Source organism: Tenrec ecaudatus, chromosome 1, assembly GCF_050624435.1.
Source record: "Tenrec ecaudatus isolate mTenEca1 chromosome 1, mTenEca1.hap1, whole genome shotgun sequence".
NCBI classification, from domain to species: domain Eukaryota; kingdom Metazoa; phylum Chordata; class Mammalia; order Afrosoricida; family Tenrecidae; genus Tenrec; species Tenrec ecaudatus.
Genome location: NC_134530.1, coordinates 236,781,082 through 236,799,820, shown reverse-complemented (window position 1 = coordinate 236,799,820; position 18,739 = coordinate 236,781,082). Strand labels below are relative to the sequence as shown.

At 36.9% G+C, this 18,739-nt stretch overlaps 1 protein-coding gene across 1 annotated transcript in view; it reads left to right on the top strand.

Annotated features, from left to right (window-relative positions):
* USH2A (usherin) overlaps positions 1 to 18,739 on the top strand; it is a 987,589-nt gene that overhangs the window by 115,966 nt on the left and 852,884 nt on the right. The window contains exon 9 of the mRNA XM_075540576.1: positions 18,273 to 18,468. Within this exon, the coding sequence (XP_075396691.1) occupies positions 18,273 to 18,468 (196 nt within the window). The remainder of the gene's footprint in view (positions 1 to 18,272; positions 18,469 to 18,739) is intronic.

Here is an 18,739-nt window from a genome sequence, read left to right as displayed (position 1 = left end):
AAAATTATAAAATAGTTACACTAAACAGTGAAGAATTAAGATCCTTAATAAATAAATATCACTTACAATATAATAGAAAAATTTAACAACTTGATTAAATGAACAAAAAAGATAATAGTTGATAAAGATAATGAAAGGACATCCACCCCACTTTTAATCAGGAAACAGCAGATTCATTAAAATATTATTTTTTGTCTTATCAGATTAGCAAAAATCAAAAGGTTGATAACAAGCCTTCTGAGACTCTCACTCTCATAACTGAGACGGAAAATGTACAAGATTTTGAATTGGTAATTTAACAATATCTATTAAAATTGCAAGCACCATGATGCAATTTGTGTGGTCTCAAGTTTAGTACAATGGTCCGTACACATGGATTTACGCACTAGTGTTTCCCTACTTTTAAAATAGCAGCACTGTTTTCTAGGCACATGACTAACGTGTGAACTTCCTGCCCTCCTAGACTTTGCTCTGTTGTCCTGGGATTTAATCAGTCAGGCTATGTCTCTGTGCGACATTTTTGTGGGAGTTTGGGACATATTCCTTTTTTGGGGGGGTCAAGTTTGTGTGTGAGAGAGTTTAATTTCTGACTTCTGGATTCTCAGTATGACCTAATTTGTGTTCCACAGCAGCATTAGTGTACAGAGTGGAACGACAAGGGTATTCCTCACAGGCAGTTTCCTTGAGCACACAGTACAATGGAACCCTGCTGCTTACTTCAACTTAATTTCTTGCAACTTTTTTTCTCTGTGTGTCCAAATAAATATATGTATGCTTTAATTCAGACATCTGTCTGACTATATGTCACGTATTATTGCTTTGTATCACTGTTCTTTTTATTTATATGTTCAGTCTTCTTCCCTTAAAGAAGAGAAGAATTAAAAGAAGTCAAACTTTTTTTACTTTGCAAATGTTTTTAAATTATTATTATTATTATTTTAATCGTTTTATTAGGGGTTCATACAACTCTTATCACGATCCATACATACATCAATTGTGTAAAGAACATTTATACATTCATTGCCCTCATCATTCTCAGAACATTTGTTCTCCACCTAAGCCCCTGGGTTCATAGGGGTGGGGGGAAGAGCAGGGAGGGAGGGGAAAATGAGTTTTTAAAAATGATTATTGCTAACTTCTAAAGTCTTTCACTTGGTTTAATGATTATAACATTATAAAACATTTTAAAAATATTACTCTTACTCTCTTTGTATGGCTTATCTGTTTACCACACAAAATATATTAATTAATTTGATGGCTTCTTTAGGAAACCATTTATTATTGTGTTTTTGCCAAATCAATTCATTCTAGATTTTAAAATGCACATTCACCCAAACCCGTAATCACTGAAACCCACTCGACTCCAACACATAGAGGCCCTGTAGGACTGGGTGGACCTGCTCCTGAGATTTTCTGAGCCTGTCACTCTCTAAGCCACATCTTTCTTGTGGAAAAGCTGGGAGTTAAATTGCTGGCTTTGTGGCTAGGAGCCCAACATATAACCACTACACCACCAGGGCTCCTCTTTCAGGTGACATCTAATTCCAGTTTTTATCCTAGTGTCTTCGATTTTAACCCTTTAAGATGAATCCTTCTTTCCTTCCCTCATACTCACGGATCTTTTTTCATTAACCGTAAACCCAGTACTGGGCAATGGTTTCTGACTCATCCTCCGTCCATATGCTGCGCCCCCCATAACTTCTCAGGGTTGTCTTGGCTGCAGCCTTAAAGGACGTATTTTCCTAACATCCGTCTCCCATGGTACCACGTGGTAGATTGGAACTGCCAAACTTCATATTAGTAATCAAAACAGTCCCCACTTTGGAGCCAGTTCTGAGGAACAGTGACCCAATGGAGACCAGACACCTGCAGATTTTCCCACAGCCTACTCTTCTTTCCCCCCCCCACAAACATGCACCAAATCCACCCCTAATTAAAGAACTCTAGGCTGAATAGGACCCCTTGAGAGGAATGTGTCTAGTGCACGGAGCTAAGGTGGGTTTAATATTTCATATCAGACCTTATTTTCTGAACTTCATTTACTTTATATTGATGATCCAATATCCCCCTCTCTCTTTCTCCTTTTTACTTCTGCTTTGCCTCTCTAATTGTTCACAATTAAGTGTTTAATATTTTAATGTTCTTAGATAATTTTATGCTTCCCCTTAAAATAGAGTCATTAAGTGAACCAAGGCTTGTGATTGGTTTCAAAAGTCAAGTTGGGATTTTCAGTCTTGGTCTCAGGTGGTGACTGTTGGCTGATCAAGTTGAGAAATAATTACCTCTAATTGGGTTTGTAATACATTTTAATGTTTCTTATTTAGGTAGCAAATGTCTGTTGAAAGCAAAAGTAGAAAAGTAAATATTTCTTCCTTGACATATTTTGATAATTCATCTATTTATCCATAAATAAAAAAGCTACAAATATCATTCATTTAGCAAAATCTGACAGATTCAGATAAAGGCAAAAAGTCAATAGAGTGTGCGAAAATGAATGATTTTTCAGTTCTCTGACATTTTCAACAATGTTGAAATGAAAAATGACTTCCTAAAAGCATTCATAAATATTGCTTTCTCTTTTTGTTATAGTTCAAACTATTGAAATGTAAGAGGGCTTTTACAAGTTTGTATAATAATGAAATCAAAAGATACAGAATTTCCCCCCAAACAATTCTACATGTGGAGACTCATGAGTCTCTGAAAAATTGCTTTAAACTAATTAAAATACCTATCTAAATGCTTTTCATATTGTTTCACTTTTAAAAAGAGTCTTAATATAAGCCATTCATTTCCTATTGGAATCATTGGTTCTTTTTAAAGACTTGGGCATAATCCAAAAAGAATGTCTCCAATTTCACAGTATTATGCTAACCATTAATAATATTACTCAATAAACAGACCTTTAGTGAATTATATTACAGCCATTTGGCAAAGAGCAGAAAACGTAAGCCTTGAGAATATGCCAGTTCTTGGCCATTGCCGTTCCTATGATAAAGTGTTTTTAGTAGGAGTAAAAATGAATGAAGTGGGAAGAAAAGACTACAATGGTTAATTTGGGAACATATTTTTATAGGTAATCATACTGGGGGATTTTCCAGAAGCAGCATTCTCAGTAGCTTATGGAGTTTTCATGTCACAAAATGGTGCTTGACAGATGGGAATAGAATTTAAACACATTTTAACTTATTCGTCAATAGGGAGTTCACTTTTGAAATTTTAATTTCTGGCTTCTCTTAATAATCAGAAGGCAACCCCACACTGTCTCCTTTTCTGTATGGTGACAGCTGTCTAATAATGTAGTCAGCCTCTTGAGAGCAGGTTCCTTCTTGACTCTGCCATCAAATATTCGTAGGCCACCTTACATCTTAGTGGCCTTAGTGATGGTCAACTGGTCATCAAAAACCTTTGAGCGTGTGAGCCTTGTAATGAGAATATTATTAGTAGACTCAAATGCATGCTGCCAGACAGAACGCGTAGGTTATTCTAGGCATAGCAAGACCAGCTGGCATTTGCCATAACACTAACCATTGCTACTTCTCTTTAGTATTAGCCCAATATAAGAAGAATAAAAGCTAACAAATAAGCAAAACTACTAAACCTATTCTATTATTAAGATACTGATGACCTTGAGATACACTTAAAGCTTCACTTTTTTCTTAAGTGCCCATTACATTTTAAGCATCAACTAAATCCACATGGAAGAAGCCTATCAGCTTGTGTGATCCACGGATTGTAAATAATATGATCCAAATTCGAAGGAGGAAATGGTGTCAGAACTTGAATTGTGAACAGCAGGTTTGCAGAAAGCTATGGATGATAGTGGGAACCCAAAGCCCATTTGCAGGATCAGTACATGGATTAAGCTTCTAGGGAATCACCCCTGGCCATCTCCGAGTCGGTTAATATCTTTGCTATCAGACAGAGAGTATTGTCAACTCAGTTATGGAAGATGGAGTTAGGTTAAAATGTAATACCATATCATTTGACTTCCCTTTTGATCCATTTTAAAGTTGCTTCATTAAAAAGAAATGACCGAAGGGGGACACACGTGGATGAAGCCCTTTGAACAGATGTTTGTCATCATGCCGAGCGCAGTAGAAAGTGGATTGTTGAAGATGCAGTGATGTTAAAACATAACACCTTATTATTTGCTCTCCCTTAGGACTTATTTAAAATCTGTTCTTTCTTCTTGTTTCCTGTTTTCTTTTTTGGATTTTTTTCAATTGATATTTTCCTCTGGTTTACTTATTGTTCTTGTTTGATTGCACGATGGAATTGTATGATGCTAATTATAAGTCAACGAAACTATTTTTCAAGAGTCCATTACATTTTGGGATATCACCATTTTCTCTAGAGAGATTCAGTGAATAGCTTAATTTTAGAATTTTTTGACAAATTTGAAATCATGACTTTGATGTATGTTACAGTAACAAGCATAGTAGATTTCAGTAATAGAGCATGTATTTAGAGTACTTGGTATATTTTTTTCCTGAAATATTGACCAAAAAAGTGAAAGAGTAAATTGCTGGACTCATTTTGGGGGCAAAATAAATTCCTGAAGATTTTATATTACTCAGTAATTTTCAAGTTTGGTTGAATATTTCCAAGTGGAATTCAAGACTACATGGCACAGATTTAGCATGTTATCTTAGATGCACTACAAATTCGAAATGCAATGTCTCTCTTAAATGATTAGTTTTATTTGGCTCATAATTTATTACTGTTCATTGAATACAGTGTTTCAAAATGAAACTTGTTATATTTTGAGATCATTTTAGATTCACATGCAACAGTAAGAATTAATATAAAGACATGATGTACATTACCCATTTTCTCATAATCATAACATTATGTAAAACTAGTTGTTTAATCCCTAACTCAACTTTCTACAAGTCTGAGTTTTATACAGTAAAATGTACTAATTTAAAAGTGTAGTTTGATTAGTGTTCCAAATATACATCTGGTGTAATTACTTCCCCAATGAAACCATAATAGAATTATTTCCTCTTCCCAAAATTCTCTTTTACTCTCTGGCAGGTATGGTCCCTAACCTAAGGAAACAGATAGTCTGTTTTCAGTCACAATGGATTGGTTTTGAATGTTCTCAAATTTTATATTATGGAAATATTCAATATGTGATCTTTGTTGCAGAGGCTTTTAAATTCACATTTATAAACATTATTGCCCAGTTACTTGTGTTATTAACTTTATTATTATATAGCACCTCAGTTCACCTGATCAGGAAACCCATTTGAACACGTGGTAGGTGTAGAATACTACCTAGGAATATGTTTGAATGTAATATAGATCAACAAACATGGGCAGAGAGCTCTACCATCTAACTATTGCGCCCCTTTCATCTTGTCCTGATTTCCTGACCACGTTCAAAGTTTTCGTGTTGATAAACTGTCGTGCTAAAGGAAGTGGTGTCATTTGGAACTTGTGGCCAGAGGAGTTTTCATTTTCACTTAGTGGCGATGTTCACCTCTCCAGGGCTGTTGGCCAACAATGATGCAATGACTGGTGCCTCCGCCAAGCACGGACACTGTGTTGGCCACTTAGCTATTCTTTCATCATTTTTGTGACATCATTACCTGTATGAGTGGCCAAGCCTTCTGCAGAGCAATTTATTAGTAACCATGAGCAAGTCTCTTATGCTTTGGCTTTGATCTGTGACCCTTTTATAGCATTAATCATGGATCTTATGAATTAACTACAATCAAGCTATCAGTATGAATTTTTGTTAGCATTATAAATAGCTGCACCAGCTGAACACATTTTATAGAATAAGCTGTCCTACCATTCAGTGACTTGAATGGTGCCAACAGCACATCCTACAGTGTTGGTGATGGAATCGACTCATTCCTGTGATGGAATGCAGAGAATGTGTTCCTGTAGAACACCGACGTCCAAAGCATGAGTCATCTTGACTAGTTGACTTCATATTTGTATCACACATCAAGATGTACCACTACTTCTTTTTCCTCTTTGGTCACGGAAATATTTTCTTTAATTAATCTGTAAAAAAAAAAACCCACACTAAATTTTCTCCAGAAGAAAGTAGGAACAAATACTTATGCAATGTAAATTGAAAATATGGAAAAGAGTTTAAGAGCATGCAGATCTGTGGAATCAGCCCTTATGGAAGACACACATAAGGATAGTGAAACTAAGACAGTAATTGAAGAGATAAAGGTAAAGAAATTTTCAGAGTTGAGGAAAAAACATGACAGTTTGGAATTTCAAGGAAGCCAAAAAAAACAAACAAACAGAAACACCATCAAACCAGAAAACCCCCCACAAACATAGCTAAGGACATGGTAATAAATTGGCTGAATATCAAAGAATAGACTTTAAAATTAGAAAAGTCGTAGAGTAACGAATAATCCTAATATAGTATTTGTAGCTGGACCATGAATTAGAAATGAGTCAGCAAAAGATAACATCTTTAGTTCAAAAAGTGATCAGCAGTAGATTATCACTAAGTAAGGATGTATTTCAGGAAGAGAGAACATGATCTCTGAAAGATTGGTGATTAAATAAGCCAGCAAATATATGAATACAGTTACACATTAACTATATTTAACTGCTGGTTTTGCTACATCAAGTCAAGTTCCGACCCATAACGATCATAGCACAGCAATATGAAACACTACGAGTCCTGTACAGCCTCCCAATTGCTATATTTGAGCACGTTGTTGCAGCCACTGTGTCGGTCTACCTTTTCAAGAGCCTTTGCCTTTTATGCATCATGACCTTCAACTCTACCAAGAATGAGGTCCTTTCCCGGGGACTGGTCTTGCCTGAGAACATGCCCAAAGCAGGCGAGACACTGCCAGAACAAACAAGATGTCTTAGAAGAAGTATAACCCAAATAGTCCTTAGAAATAAGGATGGGGGAACTTTGTTTCACACACTTTGGACAAGTAAGTATTAAGTAGTAATAATAATTTTATAAATAGGAGTGTTGCAAAGTAAGATAATACTAGTATTTTCATTAAAATAGCGCTTAAATTAAACAAGGATGATGGCACTTAAAGAGACTCAAGTTCCTTTGATTATCTAGGAAGAGTGGAGCAATTTCAGACTTTCAGCAAACATTTTCTTTTAAAGGTTAACTCACCAAAAGAAAAGAAATGCGTTATTCAGCTTCCCAAAGTATAGAGAATAAAATGGAATTAAATTACAACTTTATTTTCCAAATTAAGATAAAAAACCCAAAGAATTGGAAAAGCAAGAGTAGGGTAAATAGAAAATACAATTCAAAATACATCAGAAATGTGAACATAAAACGTTGGTGAACATGAGTGGAAAACAGTTGCAAGAGTGTGTAGAAAGGTTGCTGTACAAAATTCAAGTCAATTCAGAAAAGAACATGGAATGAAAGGGTGTTTGCTGATATTTTGTGTAGCTTAGCTGAAGGGGTTTACTCTCTGTGGTAGTTAAATAATTTTGTGTCAACTTGAAGATTTAATAAAAGTGTAGGGGTGGATTCTAGCCTATCAATCAGGTCACAGCCTGATGGTACCTCCTTGTGGGTGTGGCCTCCTCATAAAGAGGGTCCTGGGATCCACAAGACATTGCACGCACAAGCTGGTGATGTTTCTGCATTTTCGCATCATTGCTTGTGGCTTCCTGAATCAGAAGAGGGACTTATCGACCAGTATTGGACTTATTGATGAGTTGGAATGAGCTGGGATGTTTTATTGATGCATGATAACTTCTTGTTATAAAGCTTCTCTTACACATATATGAGTGTCATTGGATTTCTTTCTCTAGTCCACCAGCTTAACACACTCTCTTTTATTTTCTTCTTGTTGCTTTGTTTTTGCTTGTGTATGTTTTTCGGTATACAAAATCCAGGTTAGGTAAATCTATACAGACAAAAACTGGATTACTAATTTCTTAGGAATGTTACATGGGAGGCTGGAGGTAAATGAGGAGCTAATAATAAGTACAAGAAAGAATAAATGTTCTAAGATTGATTGTGGTGATGATTATACAATTATTTTTAATATGATTAAACAATTGAATTAAATAAAAATAGAAAGTCATATTTGCTAGAATGATGTTTACTTGCGTTTTAGTGATTAGGCAAAGGCATTTATCTGTATGGATCTTAACAACTTATGGATAACATTACAATGAATGGTAACATTTGTGCTCACAGGGAACTTGACTATAGAAGAGGCAGGTGTTTGAACAGAACAAGATGATATTGCGAGGGCTGTTTGCACTATAGCTTCTCGATTTGTATACTGAGTAAATGATGTGAGAAGCTGGACGATCTTAAGAAGAATTGGAAGAAGGCTCATTAACAATCTGTGAGAAATGCAAATAACATAACTTTGTTGCTGAAAGTGAAGACAATTGTAACACTAACTGATGAAGATGCTAGATTATAACCTTCAGTATAAATTGCGCCATAAAAAATAGACCATAATCCTCACAATTGGTAACCAATAAGCAGAATCATGTTAAATGGGGGGTGGCGGTGGTATTGTCAGGATTCAATTTACTTGGATCCACCATCAATGCTCATGGAAATAGCAGCCAGGGAATCAAAGAAATTATTGTGTTAGGCAAACAAACAAAAGCACTGCCATTGAGTTGATGCTGGCTAATAGGACAGGGTAGGACTGCCTTTGTGAGTTTCAGAGACTGTACCTCGTTAAGGAGGTAGAAAACCCTATCTTTGTCCCAAGGAGAGCCTGGTGGCTTGGGTGGTCTCGGTGGGTTTGTATTGCCAAACTTGCCATTAGTAGTCCAGTGTATAACCATCAACCACCAGAGCTCCTTGTACTGCACAAAGTTGTCAAAAAAGATCTCTTTAAAGTATTAAAAAGCAAAAACATTACTTTGAAGTGTGCCTGACTCAAATCATGGTATTTTCAGTCAGCCCATACGCATGCAACACTGTATAATGAGTAAGGAAGATTGAAGAAAGATTGATGCCTTTGAATTAGGTTTTGGTGAAGAATAATGTATATGCCATGGGCTTTCAGATCATCAAGTAAATGTGTTAGAAGAAGATTAGTCAGAATATTCTTCAGAAATGAGGCTGGTCATCTTACATACATAGGACACATTATCAGAAGAGAGCAGTCCCTGCACAAAGCATCATGTTTAGTAAAATAGAAAGATAGCAAAAAATATCCAACAAAGACTCTGAGGTGGATGGCAACAGTGGTTGCAACAATGGGCTGTAACATAGGAATGTTTCTGAGAATGGCACAGGAACAGGATGTGTTTGGTTTCATTGAAAAATAAGGTATATATGAGCTGAAACTGGCTGGCTGGTACCTAAAATAACAATGACATTGATCTTGTATAAATAACCTTCAACATATCCCCATAGTAATCAAATAACCAGAAGAGCTGAGGGAAGATGTGTTTGAAATGGGATCTATCAAGCTCTTTTTCTAATGAGCATAATTCTGTATAGGTTCAACTTATGATGGAGGAGAACAATAGGAAGAGGTACTATTATGTTTTTCTTGAGTAACCTGGAGAGAATTGGTTTTGGTTACCAAGGACAGGGTTTGGGTTTATAAAGGATAATGGGCAGATCAATACTGCAACAAGGCAAAAAGCAGAGCATGCACACACTGGGCTTGCAACGTGAATGAATAGAGTGGAATGAGCTTGTGATTTCTTCTATTTGAAGCCAAAATAGGAGAAGAAGTCTTTCAATCTGCAAAGCGTGTGTCATTGTTACCGTCAGGTGCAGTGGAGTCATCTCTGACTCATTGTAAATGCAGGTGCAGCAGAATGACACCCTAACCGGCTCTTTGCCTTTGTCACCTTTATACTTGAGCCCATTGTAGCCACTGTGGCAATCCATCTTCTTGAGTGTCGGCTTCTTCTTCTTCTTTCGCTGATACTCTACCAAATATGTCCAACTCAAGTCAAATCCTGTAGCATAGAGTTGGTCCTGAAACCGACCATGTGATTCCTGAGGCTGCCAATCCTCACAGGAGCAGATGATCTTCTCTCTCTCTTGTGGAGCAGCGATGGGTTTTAAATGCGTTGCTATTGCTGTTAGCAGTCCAGCGCTTACCACATTGCACACCAAGACTCTTTATGCCATTACACACATTTCAAAAACATGCAAAACAACACCATGTCATGCCTAAATATAGAGAGAAAATACCCCAAAGGGCTTGTGAGTTAATACCATTAAGTTTAACTACTATTGGCAGTGTAATTTGTATATATCTTATGTATTTCAAATTAATTTCTCTAAAAATATTATGTATACATTTATCAGGTGTGTATTTACATTAAATATCCTGTTATGGCTAAAAATTCAAATATAGATAACTCTTTTCAGCATGAAATAACCATAACTGAATTCATGGTTACTGTATATGTTTGTAGTTCTGTTGTGCAGATTGATCACTTGCTAGGTTTATTCATTCAGCACATATTTATTAAATGTCTCCTATGTGTAGAGCAGTCTGCTACAGTACAGCCATTATGTCTTGATCACAGATGCAAGTATTTGAAAAGATTGAAGGCCCTTCGTTCGTGAGATTCAAAAAAGACTCCCTGGCAGACACTAATTACTATAATAAATGAAGATGACTTCAGTGCAAGCAAATGACTCAAGCTGACAATTGGCAATTAACAAATAATATAAATATGCTGGGCATTTTCAATCTTAAAAGTAACATTCAATGCAGCAACACTAATGAGAGGATGTTTTTGTTTACTAATGTCGTGCTCAAGCACAGTGCTACATAAACTTGCCAGTCTGGAATGGCTCCATCACCATAGGTAACTGAGAGGTCCTTTTTATACCAGCTGATGAACTTTCAAGAATCAAGGAGCTTTAAAAACAAAAAGCAAGAGATCATGCATTGTGCTACTTAATATATGATTCAGGTTTATACATGTTACTTGGAAAAATTGCATGTGAAGAGCATTATTAATATATTGAAACTATGTTTTGGTTCATTTTGCCATTTTTTTTCATAGAACGGTACAGATTTTCTTATATAGTGTGATTTCAAGTTTCCCAGAGCATGTTAGTAATGTTGAATTATAATGGTTGCAACAAAATAAAATAGTTTGGCTCAGCCACTCCTCACAAAAGCAAACCTGAACACCAGCTTTCTGGACATTTGGGAGAAGCTGGCTCAATTCTACTCAGTGCCCTAAACAAGTTTCATGATGAAAGAGGAAGAGGTGATAAGAAGGGCAGGGGAGTCTGAGGAAAAATCAAATACCAAACAACAGGCTGTTTTGAGCTTCATGAATAAGAACTTCAGGCTCCTGGTACAAAGAAATGATTCCATCTTATGGAATTCCTAGACACAGACAGACCAGGATTCACACTCAGGGGCCACCATGCTTAAAAACACACAGACTACCTCCTGGAGGAATCCCAAAAGGAGACTTCTGACTTAGGGGTCAGCGCTTGGCACCTCATCTGAACTGGTTGGGGGATAGATATTCACAATGGTCAGCAGTTAGACCCATAACTATATATATATACATACATACACACATATATACACACACATAAATACATATATATATATATATGTCTATCTACATCAGACAGACATGACAAGCCATCTCAAGGAGACAGCAATGTGACCTACGGTTCAGGGAGGACATGGGAGAGGAGGAGATTGGGGGGAGAGGGAGGAGTGGTGAGCCAATATGCCAGGGGCAGGGGGATAGCAATGGATCAAAAAAATCTATGGTGAGCAGGGTGTAGGGTCTTTGGAGATGTCTGACCAATTGAGATGCACCTGATATGAATTACTGAGCGGTGAATGATGGGTGAACATGATAGTGGGGCAGAAAGAAAGATGAAACACACAATGGCCTTACTTTTACCTCACTAATCTTGCTAGACCTGTCTATGTACATTTGTACAATTAAGGTCTTTCGATGAATGAAATCCATGGTAATGGGAGTAAAATGGGAGTAAGATTCCCTGAGGAAATGAGAAGAGATGGTGGAGGAAATGAGGGAACGGGGAACTGATAGCAAATATGACTGTATAATCCCACTCAAGGGAGGGAAATGAACACCAGCATTTAGGTGAATGGATACATTGGATGGTGTAAGTTATGGCAAAACCCCCCAATAATAACAATATATAATATATTAAGTTTTCAGGGGGGTAGCTGGATGGGAAAGGAGGGGATAAAGGAGAATTGATATCAAGGAGTTCCAGAAGAAAGAAAATATATTGAAAAAGATGATGGCAGCGACTGTAGAAGTCTGCTTGATCTAATGGAAATATGGATTGCAATTATATATGTAAGCGCTCCCAATAAAATAGTCAACACAACACACAATCAGTTGTATTTGTATATACTTATAATGCATAGAACTGAAGTGGTTAATCATATAAATCTAGCTATCATCTCCACAGTTTTTCCAATGCAGATTGTGTTTCCTGTATTATTAAAATTGCTTCTTGCTTATTTTCAAATCCTCCATCTAATTTTGCCTTTAAAGATACAGATTAGGTATTGGCTAGATTAGAAAGCTTGTCGAAGTAGCCACTGCATATTAATGGTTGAAATGGCAAATAAAGTATGCATGCTCAGTGTTTATGTTCATTGTATTGTCACCTATGAAGGATCAGTTTTGTTCAATGGTATTAGGAGCTGCTTAATTTATGCTATAAATTTCAATATCTGTGGAGCAGGTAACATTGTATCCATGGACACTTTAATTATATGAGAATTTCCAATCTTCCAATCCAAGGAAAGATAATTACTGAGAAAGGAATGTGTCATTGAAGGATAAATACATGATCAGTTCTGTCTTCTTAATACAAAACTTGGTAATTGTTTCTGAATTTGCTAATTGAAAGGATATAATACTCCATAGGTAAAATCCCTAGGTAAGATGTTATTGCATTTCCCTTTAAACCTTTAATGTTACTATTAATTTTGCCACTAGTCACATAATGCACAGTCCTGTAATATCAGAACTATACAGAGTCTATTAGGTCATTCATTTCTGCATTTATCAACCATATGTTGATCGCTTGCCATGCGCACAAGCAAACCTAATTGTGTGAGGGTAAGCTGTCTGCTGTCTTGTCTGCTGTTTGCCTGAAGGCAGGCTGTTTGAACTCAGCAGTTTCTCCACAGGAGCAAGATGTGGTGTTCAGCTCCTGTAATGATCAAGGAGCTGGGGACTCTAGGGCTGTTCAATTCTGTCCTATAGGGTCACCATTGAGTTGGAATCAATGCATCAGCCCAATGGCAATGCGGCCATGGGATTTTATGGGACCACGTGGAGACAGAGAGCCGTTTACTATTCATATTATCCTATAGCTGGAATTTGAAAACAAAAGACTTTCCTATAAAGTTTTCCCCAAATAGATCATTGATAATAAATTCACATTTTACTTACCTTCACTTTTGGGATGCACTAGAGCTACCTGGTACACTTTCAGTTGTGGTGTGCTTCAGCACTAGGTTAATCTACAGACCTGCTGGTCAGCCTCACCGGCTGCTTTGGAGATTGATGGGCAGTCTGCTCATCTGAAGAGGTACCGATTTGGAAACTAGCAGGGTTAGTTCTGTTCTGTCCCATAGAGTCTCCGGGAGTTGAAATTGACTGTTGGCAACATTCCTCCCCCCACCCCCGGGATGGAGGTGCAGCACTTTTACTGAAAACAACAACAATAACAACAACAATAAATGAAGTTTGTAAGTCTGTCTGCCTAGTGGATAAAATTAATTATACCGAAACTGTACCAACTGCCTTACAAGTGAATTACTACATATAAAAGAATGAAGAAGCTCTGAATAGAGACCTAGGGCAATTATTCTTAGACAATTATGCTTTCAAAATGTCTACCACACCGGGCAGCCCACGACTGATGGAAGGGAGCAGATTGAAGACTTCCACTCAGAGTTTCTTCAATATCTTGAGGTCATTTGGGGTAGCTGGATAAATTACCTATTTCGGTTCAGTCAGAAGTGCTAGGTAAAAACTAATCAGACCAAATCCGCTATCCTTGAGTTGATGCCGACTCCTAGTGACCCGACAGGAAGGTATAGAATTGCTCCGTGTGATCTTTAAGGCTGTAAGTCCTATGCAAGCGGGCTGCCACATCTTTCTCTTGCAGGACTGGCGGGTGGGATCCACCAGCTAACCTTTTTTAAAAATATTATAATCATTTTATTGGGGCTTGTACAACTCATCACAATCCATCCATCCATCCATTGTGTCAAGCACTTTTGTACATTTGTTTCCCTCCTCATTCTCAAAACATTTGCTTTCAACCTGTTAGCAGTCTTCTTCAAGAATTACTGCATACTGACCTCTGGGGGAAAAACAAGTATTTCGTAAGCTCTCATTGAAGCGGATTGCCTTTCTCCCCTCCCCATGTATCTCCCATGTACTCCCATGAGAATTTCTGAATAGTTCAGCCATGAGGTAGAGGGACTTTATTTTTGGATTGTAGAGCTTTTAGGGTCGCTATGGAACCTTGGTGGCATAGTAGGTTACTCGTTGGGCTGCAAACCATAAGTTCAGCAGTTCAAAGCTACCAGCTGCTCTGTGGGAACAAGATGAGGCTGTGTACTCCCATAAAGAGTTAGTCTCAGAAATCCAAAGGCACAGTTCTACCTGGTCCTATAGGGTCACTAAGTTAGAATCAACTCAATGTCAGTGCATTCTTTCTTTTCTTTTATGATCACTGGGAGTGGGAATCTACTCACTGGCAATCGATGGTATTGTTTATCGCGTTATTTTGAGAGTCAGTCAGTTCTACTGCACTCAGTAATCACAGCCACGGCGTTTTCTCTCCGAGCAAAAGGTGTGGCTGCCCACTTGGCCATAGTGAATCCACTCAGTTTTCCCCTCTTATTGATCATTTGTCCATTCCTGGGGCTAGTAGAGCTGATGATTAGGAATGACGTTATGGGAAGAGAACATTTATATGATTTTAAATTGAGTGTCTACTGTGGGCAAGGGCTCCTTCTGAGCACTACAGTTGTAGTAATGAATTAAAAAAAGCCAACATTTCGGACCTCAGAAATGTTTACATTTTAGTTTTACAGTCTGGTGGATGGCTTCAGAACAGTCATTAAATCTGTCAGAATTCTCTTGCATGCAAGGGAGGCAACAGCAGTTCCCATGCATCCGTTTGTTGCAGAAATGTAGTCAGCTAATGCAAACTATCAAACACCGAGCCTGCTAACACAGTGTTAGCTACCTTTACTGCATGAAGAACCTCTCCTCAGAATAAGAAAGTTTGCACATTTTACTGCGAGTCTCTGAAAAAAAAGGCTTTTCTCCATTCCCCTTTCTCTTTTTTCTGTTTTTCTAGAACCACCATCTCAAGAAATGAGCTCTTGCTTGCTATGTCATCTATTCATTCATTCACACTTGCATTCTTTGTTCACTCATCCCTCATTCAATGAGTGTTTATGGAGCAATTATAATGTATTATATATTGGGTTCAATGTTAGTGTTTCATGCTGGAATTCATAAGATCAATGAAATCTGCTTCTTACCTAACGAAGGTCAAATGCTAATAAAGAAAACATACAGGTGAATGGCCTATTATAAAGCGCTGACAATTGCCGTGATTTCAAAGTAAAGAAAAATGCCATATCTTTATAAACAATAAACTACAACAGCACTCACGACTGTTCTGTGCACCTCTAGAGTTTTAACCTGTAAATTGTGGGAATTACTATTCATTTCTTAGCTGTAACTTTTAAAAATAAACATTTAAAAAAATCCAGGTTTTGAGTTCACTCAGAAATTGATTCTTTCCTTGTCAGTCTTCATAACCTGTGAATGTTGATGACAAGTTATATTGCTTTCCATGACTCATGGCCATCATTAAAAGGTTAAACTTTCAGAGGACACTGGGTCTGTGAATGCTCACGGGTCTTCTGTGGGTAACTTTTGGGAAGATTTTACTTATCCTTAAACATGCTTCTCACAAACTTCCTGTTTCTTTGGCTAGGAGGATGTTTTTCTTCTATTATTCCAAGATACATACTTGGGCATTTAAGGTGGTTGAATAAGTGACTGGATAAACGAGTGACTGCTAGAGTTAAATTACCTTAAATTTTCCTTTATATAATTTTGTACTTTCTCTGCAAATTTGAGGGTATTAGGAAGTAATGGATCAAAATTGATACTGATGGGGGTAAGGCTGATAAAAATGCTTTAGGCTTGTGGATTATCTCTGAAAGATTGTCTTTGCTACTCTCTAATAGTAACAAAAGAACAATGTATTCCAGTTGAATGATCCAGAAGAGAGAAATGTCATTGTGTATTATTAGAATATAATGTTATCAAAGAGATTTCATCAGTGTCTTCTAGATTCAATGATTGTTCCATGTTTTTCCTCCTTGAACGTGTCAAAGTGTTTGGCTGCAACTCAGTGGACTTGATTAGCAGCCTATAGGAGGCTATAAAAATGAAAGTAGTTAAAAGAATCAGTGGGAAGGGTCTCCAGCCCTGAGATAGCCATGGACTAATCTTACAATTTGAGCGTCCAGGGACATATCAAGGGAAATCCAGTTGTTGCAGAAGACAGTGTGACATAATTGGAAGTGACAAAAGGTCAACTGGAAACTCGGAAACACTGAGTAGAAATCTATCTGGTGCATAAAATAAAAGACTTGAAAATATTTTAAAGTCTGAAATGCAACTATAGAAGTCAGTGACAGAAAAGATAAAAGAGTATTGTGAGGGTTCAAAAATGTACTCTCTTATGAGCTCATAATGCTCTTATGAATTATGGCTAGTCCTTCCATTTTCCCCTGGTTCTCTATGAATTACCTGAAAGAAGTTGCGATGAAACAAGATTATGTGATCAAAATTGATAGTGTGATAACCAAATTGATCCTCTGTATTTGTCTTTTGAAACCATACTAAATATTGGTAGAGAAGCATTGTCCTTGGGATCTAAGACCAAAATGTCATTTAATTTTGTTTGACAAATCAAATTTTAAAACAATAAAGCACACTTTCATCTCTGAAGATCCTTATCACTATATCTTATACTAATTGTTTAAAACATGTATATTTAAAAAAATTATACTGTTTAATTTGGCAAGCTCTTTCAGTCTAAAATGTACTGGAAAACAATTTTCTTTTTAGCATATCACTAATCATTGTAAAATTTAAACTAGAACATTTTCTTATATTTTCTACGTCAAGTGTTACATGTAAAGGATACAAAGGATGTGACATTTTCTGGTCATCTCCCATGCATTTACACTGTGTTTACCTTCAATTTTTTCAAAACATTAGTAAAAATGCACATGGTGGGGAAAATAGCTATAACTAAAAGACGTCAGCAATCCTGCCATGCATAGAGTCTTAGATGACACCCTTTCGGATATGTTATTATGGTTGCTATTAGTATGTCTACTCACACATGGTTCCTAGCTCCTTAAAGTTGAATCTCTATAGCTCTATACACCCATAATCCAAAATCAAACTCATTGCCATGTATTCGACCCTGGAGCACAGGATAGAAATGCCCATGTGGGTTTCTAAGGGTGTAGCTCTTCACTGGAGTAGAAAACCTCATCTTTCTCCCACAGGATAGCTAACCTTGTAGTTGGCAGTTCAACTCGTAACCACTGTTCCAAATAAGATTATATTTTGCAGGCTCTTTTTAGCTTGATGTCATATACAAATTCTAATTATGAATGATTGTATGTATTTATATTTATCAATACCTGCATTATATTCCTGAGCCCCAGTAACATAGTGGACTATGCAAATCCTGATTATTTTTGGTTAATATAATATATAATAATATAATAATATAATAATATAATAATATAATATAATATTATGATAGATTGATCTAGGAAAGCAAGATCAGGTTTCTAGTAATAAGTTACATAAATTATGAATTTCATAGGTAAACCCATTAAAAATATTAAGTCAGAAGACATAGCAGAGTTGACAGTATATTTGTTAATTTTCCTACAAGCATTTTGGCTGACTTTGAGTAGATTTAAAAAGAAATTTAAAAGCTATAGATCTGAAATAAATATTCTATCGTGAAAAAGTTGAAGCATTAAAGACCATGAAGATCTCTTTGTACCATTGCTGTTTGCATGGTCACTTTTAACACCCAACCCGCCCGTGCAAAGTAAGGGCTGTGTGTAATACGCTGATATCAGAAATGTGGTAGAAAAATTGAAAAAGAGATTGCTGGCTGTTAACTCTTTGACATCTTTAAATCTAGTGAAAGTGTGTGATGTGCAAATTAAAAAAATACATCTTTGTTTATTATATTATTCCAGTGTGATCGCTGTTTGCCTCTTTATAATGACAAGCCCTTCCGCCAAGGGGATCAAGTTCATGCGTACAACTGTAGAGAGTGTCATTGCAATGGCCATTCCAAAAGCTGCCACTATGACATTTCAGTGGATCCTTTCCCATCGGAGCACCACAGAGGGGGTGGAGGAGTTTGTGATGACTGTGAGCATAACACTACAGGTAAATTGTAAACGACATAAGATGCCGACCCGACATTTGGGACTGTGTGCTGCTAAACATGCAGTGCATTCTATTTTGAATTGCTTTCCGGGTATCTTATAGCGCTTGAGTAAGCATTGAATTCCTAGTCACATGGTCAGTGGTTCAAAAACACCTGCGTTTTCCTTGAGGTCTGATCTCATAAAGATTTGCAGCCTTGGAAACTGGATATAAGGTACTATGAGCTGGAATCTACTCAGTGGCAGTGGATTTGGTATCTTAATTAAGAAAA